This window comes from Macaca thibetana, chromosome 10 (genome assembly GCF_024542745.1).
Source record: "Macaca thibetana thibetana isolate TM-01 chromosome 10, ASM2454274v1, whole genome shotgun sequence".
Lineage (NCBI taxonomy): Eukaryota > Metazoa > Chordata > Mammalia > Primates > Cercopithecidae > Macaca > Macaca thibetana.
In genome coordinates this window covers 66,848,240-66,854,478 of record NC_065587.1, presented here as the reverse complement: position 1 = coordinate 66,854,478, position 6,239 = coordinate 66,848,240, and the positions used below count along the sequence as shown (strand labels likewise).

General features: G+C 50.8%; 1 protein-coding gene across 1 annotated transcript in view; it reads left to right on the top strand.

The window, feature by feature from the left end:
* Positions 1 to 5,281: 5,281 nt before the first annotated feature.
* BPIFB4 (BPI fold containing family B member 4) overlaps positions 5,282 to 6,239 on the top strand; it is a 31,967-nt gene continuing 31,009 nt past the window's right edge. Inside the window, exons 1-2 of the mRNA XM_050807096.1 lie at positions 5,282 to 5,342; positions 6,110 to 6,217. Coding sequence (XP_050663053.1) covers positions 6,173 to 6,217 — 45 coding nt within the window. The 5' untranslated portion in view covers positions 5,282 to 5,342; positions 6,110 to 6,172. The remainder of the gene's footprint in view (positions 5,343 to 6,109; positions 6,218 to 6,239) is intronic.

Below are 6,239 nucleotides of genomic sequence, written 5' to 3'. Positions count from 1 at the left end.
CCTTCCTCTCTGTCCCTTCCCTCCCACCTCCATCTCTCTCTCTCTTTCTAAATACTTTTACCTTTCTCTCTCTCTCTCTCTCTCTGAGTCTGTGTTTTTCTCTGTTTCTGACTTTGGGATGCTTATCAGGAGTGACATCTGAGCTGAATTTTGAAGGAAGAATAGGAGCTTTCCAGGGAGAAGAGGCACTAGCACCCCAGGAAGCAAGGATGAGTGAGACTTGTTCTTGCCTTGTGGTCTGTCGGGGTAGGGGGTCCCTACTGGCTGCACATCAGACGAGCTGTGCCAAACGCCCTTGGTGCAGATGGGGAGACTGAAGCCAGAGCAGGGCTTGGCTGGCCCCGACCCACACATTCTTCCCACTGCTCAAGATGGGCCTCTTTGGTGAAAAATGCCCCCAAGTTGGCACTTATGGATGGCCTGAGTGAAGAAGTGCCAACCAAGTTTCGATCACTGGCTCAGAGGATTTGAGGCTAGGTGATAGGCAGGGTAGACTTGGAGCTCATCTGAAGGTTTGTCTACCACTCATTCATTCAGCCGACCAGCTAGCCATCCATCCGTCCGTCCATCCATCCATCCATCCATCCGTCCATCCATCCATCCATCCAGCCAGCCAGCCATCTTCCTCCCTTCTTCCTTCCTTCCCTTCCTCCTTCCCTTCCTCTTTCCCTTTTCTCCTCCTTGCTTTTCATTCATCCACCCTACATTTATTGGTGCCTGCTACATGCCAGTGCCGGGTGACATGCTCGGGTTTATCTTCCTGTGTCTGATTTCCAGACACTTCCAGTGCTACTGATTCCCATCATGGTTAAATCAATGGCTTGAGTTAGCTGCCCATGTTCAAATCCCAACCTGGCTTCTGGTTGGCCATGTGGCTTCAGGCAAGTCATTTCATCTCCTTGAACCTCAGTTTCTGCATCAGTAACTTGAGGATGTTCTATTATGGCTTTGAGGATTAAACCAGCACTCAGGATGGTGACCCATCCATAAGAAGCCCCCAGTTCCCGTTAGCTCTTATTACAGTTGCATTATTCTATCTCCTCTCCATGCACAGCTCCAGCTGTCCCTCCTCATCTCTCACAAGGAACACCCTTCCCTGACTCCCACCCTTCTCTCTTCCATCCCATTCCCGTCCTGCCCATCCTTGACCTCCTCTGACCATCTCTCACTGTTACTGACAGCCCTGCAGTGGCTGGATTCCTGGTGCCAACAGGAAAGTCTCCAAGCTCCGAGGCTTGGCATTTAAGGCTGCCTGTGACCTGACCTCAGCTGATTCCTCCTGGAGCATGCAGAGGGAGCAGAGCTGTCTCTGTGCCTCGGGCTCCTCATCTGCGAAGTGGGACTGTTATAGTACTCACTCACGGGTCATCTGGGGATGAAACCAGACAATCCTTGTAAAGTTCTGAGAAGAGTGCCTGGCACCTGAAAAACAAGTAACAAGGTGCAGCCAGGCCTTTGCACGGCTCTTCCCTCTTCCTGGAACATTCCCTCTCCTCCAAACGTACCTGGCAAACCCGTGCCATTCTTCATACACAGGACGGTGCCTCCCCATGTGGCGGCAGGGCCCGGTACTGTATGGGCCACACTGGGCGCTGCCTCAGTCTCACTCTGCCACTTGCCCAAGAGCTCCTCAAGGTCAGGGACAGTGTCTGCTTCATCATGGTGAGTCCTGCAGCTGCAGAGAGCAGACGTGAGAGCAGTTGACCTCTGATGAGCGCTTACAGTGTGCTGGACGCTAGGTCGGATGCTTAACATTCCTTAGTGCACTGAACTTCACAGCCCCCGGGATGGGTGGGTATTATCACCCTGTTCTACATACAAGGAAACTGAAGCTCAGAGAAATGGAATCAGCCAGCTTCTAAGTGGCAGAAGCAGGATTTGAACCAGACCCCTCTGACTCGAATTTCAAAGTCTGCGCTTTCACTGCTATGCCAGAAAGTTCTTGCTGTATTTATTGCACGCTTACTAAGTGCCAGACGCTGTTCTAAGTGCTTTAGGTACGTCATGTCATCAGCTTCTTCAATCAGCCCTGCTTTCTAGGAACTGTCTTCACCTTCATTATACAGTTGAGGAAACTGAGGCATAGAGAAGTTAAGTGATATGCGCAAGGCCCCACAGCTAGGTAATGACAAGGTCAAGGTTTGAACCTAGTACCCACCCCTGCCTCTGGACCCCAGTCTCTGAACTCCGCCCTTACGGTGAGGAATCAAGCAAGACTGAAGGAAGCCCCTTGCAGCCCTGGAGGGCTGAGAGTTCTTGGCAGGGGGGCAGGGGCTGAGTGGAGGGTTGGTGGTGGGTCTGGATCTGTTTTCTAATCTCAGCAGCCCAGTGTGACTCTCTCACCCCTGTGTACCTTGCGGGTGAGTCACTTCCCAGGGAATCTGGGTGTCCTTCCAGCCGTCCCCCACTATGTCCTTCCAGCTCCAGACAAAGGTGCCTTTTGGAAGCTAAGCCCAAGTGATCTCCCCAGCGCCAGGGCTGCCCTAATCCTCTCAAGGCGGCCAGGAAGGACCCAGGGGACAGGTTGGCCTGAGGACTGAGAATGGCACAGAGCCTTGGGTGACTGGCACCACATTCATGTGTGCACCGCACTCTACAGTCTATAGTGTGCATTGCTTCTGCCCTCTTACGAGTGGGGAAAGGAACAGTTGCCCTCTTTGCATTGTATTCCATTTAAAATGGTAATATATTTGTATCACAAGCATTTTTATCACACTAAGTGCCAGGCAATGGCGAACCACAAAGACTTTAAACAGGGAAGACCCAGGAGCTGAGTTACTCAGATGAGTAGCATCATTTTGAAATGTCCTTTCTAGTTTCCCCATTTTACAGGGGTGCAGACTGAGGCACAGAGAAGGAAAGTCATTGTCACAAGTTTATGCTCCTAGCAGGCCGGGCAAAACTTACCCCTACTCAGTGTCTGCTTTCATCAAGGGAAACTAAAGGGGGCTGCTGTTCACGGAAATCCGAGGCTCCAGGGACATTCCACGCATTTCTGATGTAATTCTCAAAACCCTCCTGGGAAAGTGTGATTATGCCCCTTTTGCAGGTGGCCCAATGGAGGCCGGGGAGAATGACTGTTGAGGCTGAAAGGGCAGGTGGGTGTGGGAACGCAGGAGTGTGTGACTCTTGGAGTCCCTATTTCCCATTCCAAGAACCCCTCCAGCCCGCACAGGAGGTAATGAGGTGGTCTGGGCTGAAGCTACTTCCTCATGCCCTCATGGCCCTCCAGACTTGCTGCCATGTGGGACCCAGGATGGTAAGGATGCAAATGCCACTCACTGAGCCCAGCTGTGTGCAAGACCCTGTTCCCGGAGCTTTGCAGGTCAGGCTGGTTCCAATCACCATCTTACAACCAAGGAAACAGCAAGAACCGGCAGCAGAAGCCAAGCCCAGCAGCCAGCTCCAGAGCCTGTGCTCTTAATGTTTCCATCAATGCACGCACTGCAGATGGGGAAACTGAGTTCCAAGGCGGGGTTGGCCCAGTGGCACAGAAGAAGTGAGGGGTGACATCAGCCGAGCTTGGCAGGACCTATAGCAAAGATGCCTGGCTTCAGAGCCCCCACTGCCTCCAGGGAGGAAGGAGGAGGCATCTCCTTGGGGAGTCGGGGGCGAAGCACGTTTATTCCCGGTTTGACTTGAAAGCAGGCCTTGGTGGAGAGAGAAATGTTTCCCCGCCTCTCAGAATTAGCAGACGGGCAGGGTTGGCGCAGGGAGGAGGTGGCATTGATTAAACATGGAGGTAGGGCCTGGGTTGGGGCTGTGGGGTGGGAAGCAAGGAGGCCTCAGGGAGCACTCAGTCCATTGGAGAGCAAGAAATGAGTTCATTCATTCATTCACTTGTTCATTTGTTACACTGGCATCTATGCCTGTGCTGGCCTAGGAGTGGGGCACATGGCTGGTTCGCTGGAGAAAGAACACCTCACTGCGGGCCCCAGGGGTCTCTGGATGGGCCAGAGGAAGTGTAGGGGCTGGGGGAAGCTTCCTACAGCTGTTGACCTTTTGACCCTTAGAATCTGAAGAGGGTTTTGTAGACAGCAGAGATTGCATGTGCAAAGGCCCAGAGGCAGGGAAGCCAGGGGGTGATGAGGAGGGGATGGAAGGAATGAGCAGCTCTGTGTGAAGAGAAGACTGGGATGTGTGTATGGAAGGCCTTGGATGCCAAGTGAAGTGGTCTGGGCTGTGTCCCAGCAGGTTTTGGAGGGTGCAACTGGGAAAACGCAGACAGAACATTCTGGGATGGTGGAAATGTTCTATATTGTGATAGGAGTGTGGGCTGCATGACCGTAAAAAATGGTCAAAACTCAGCAAATGAACATTTAAGTTTTATGCATTTCACTGTATTTAAAGATATAAAGAAAGAATCCGAATGGCATGCAGGGGGAAGTGTTTAGTGGTAATGTACTGATGTCTGCAACTTTCAAATGCGTAGAAAATAAAAGATGGACTAACAGATGGATGCAAATGCGACAAGAATGTAAATGGTGGGTATCGTTGGTGGGAACAACGTGGCAACCATGTGTGTCCGCTGTACAATTCCTTCAACTTTGCTGTAGGTGTGAACGTTTCATGAGGAAATAGTTGTGAAAAACCTTGTTGTATCTCGTACGTAGTAAACACTCAATAAACAGCAGCTATTGTTATTACTTTGGGACTATTATTTCAGACCCCTAAGAAATGAGTGAGGAATGTTTTTCTGATTAAAAAAAAAATGCATATTCGTGCACCAGTCCCAAGTTTGAGGAGTTGGATTCATATTCGTCTCCCTTAGTCCTAAAATCAGCCCTGTGAGGCTGGTATTAAACTCACTTACCAGATGGAAAGAATGTGAGGCTCAGAGGAGGGAAGTGGCTGGTCCAAGGTCCTACGGTGAGTTGGGGGCTGAGCAGGGTTTGGACCTGGGTCATCCTGATGCTGAGTCCAGCCTGGGCACCTCCTGTCTACCCAGATCATCTGGAATGGCTAGTGTCTGCCTTAGAGTTAGAAACTAGATGCATCTGGGGGTGCTTCCAGTTCCCCAAGCTTGGGGCCTAGCTGGGGTCTCCGGAAATGTGTTCAGCCCAAGGGTTGATAAAACCCAGCTCATGTGACACCATCTGGGGCTGAGTGCAGGTCTTGGAACTAGCCACAAACCACAAACCCTTGTGGTTTTGGGGCTCAATGCCCAATTTGCAGAGCAAATCTGAATTCCGGTCTCTTGTAATTACATGGTATTTCCCTCTCTGGGGTCTGGGCTCAGGCTCAGGCTGCTATATAAGACTGATCTGTGACCAGACTCAGCCAAAAGCAGAGGGGCTGGGGAACGGGACCTCTCAAGACTCAGCGGCAGGGACCTCCTGGGGGTAAGGAGGTGCCCCTTCTCTACTCAGTGTCCGGCAGGGGAGGCAGAGGCCTGGGAAGGTAATAAGGAGAGAGTCCCAGCCTGGAGATCCACCACGATGGCCCCTCTCCAAGTTCAGGTGTCTTGTCTGTAGCATGGGCCTAGTCAGGAGAGTCTCTTGGGAATCAACAGAAAGGCCTGGGTCATGCCAATTACATGCGTGAGCAGAGCTGCACTCGTCTTTCCCAGGGATGTTGGGTACCGAGGGTCCTTGCTACCTCCTGGAGACTCCTCAGCTGCTTGCTGATGCCACAAATCCTTCCATTGGTGCCTATCTTTTTAACTGAAAAGGGTGATTCCTTTTTGAACACAGCTCTCTAGAAAATGAGGTTGGGATGAGGTGAGGAAGCCAGAAAAAAAAAATTCTTGCATATAGTAGTCCTTTATATTCTAGTGTAAATGAATGCCTCTAATATTCTTCTGGGAACAGATAGGAGTGGGGAAAGAATCTGGGGACTCTGTGAAGTCCAAGAGAAACGAAGACAGAAAAAAAAGGAGAAGGTGCCTAAACAGAGGTGGCTGAAACCAACAATTTTTTGGCTCAGATGAGAGGCCATGCCCTGTGCTGATTCTCTGAGGCTTGTGGGTGTGTAGCTGGGGCTGATGGAGTGAGAGAAGTGGGTGAGGGCATGAAAGGAGCAAAAGGAAGCTTCCCAGAGGCTATGCAGCTCATTCCAAAATGCATGTTTTACCTCACCAATCTCATAACATTCCTCACCCACTTCTTAGGTGTCTGAAATAATAGTCCCAAAGTAGTAACAATAGCTGCTTTTTATTGAGTGTCTACTATGTATGAGATACAGTTTGTTTGTGATTTGGGAGCAGAGGTTCAAAAAGGTAAAGTCTCTTTCCTAAGCAT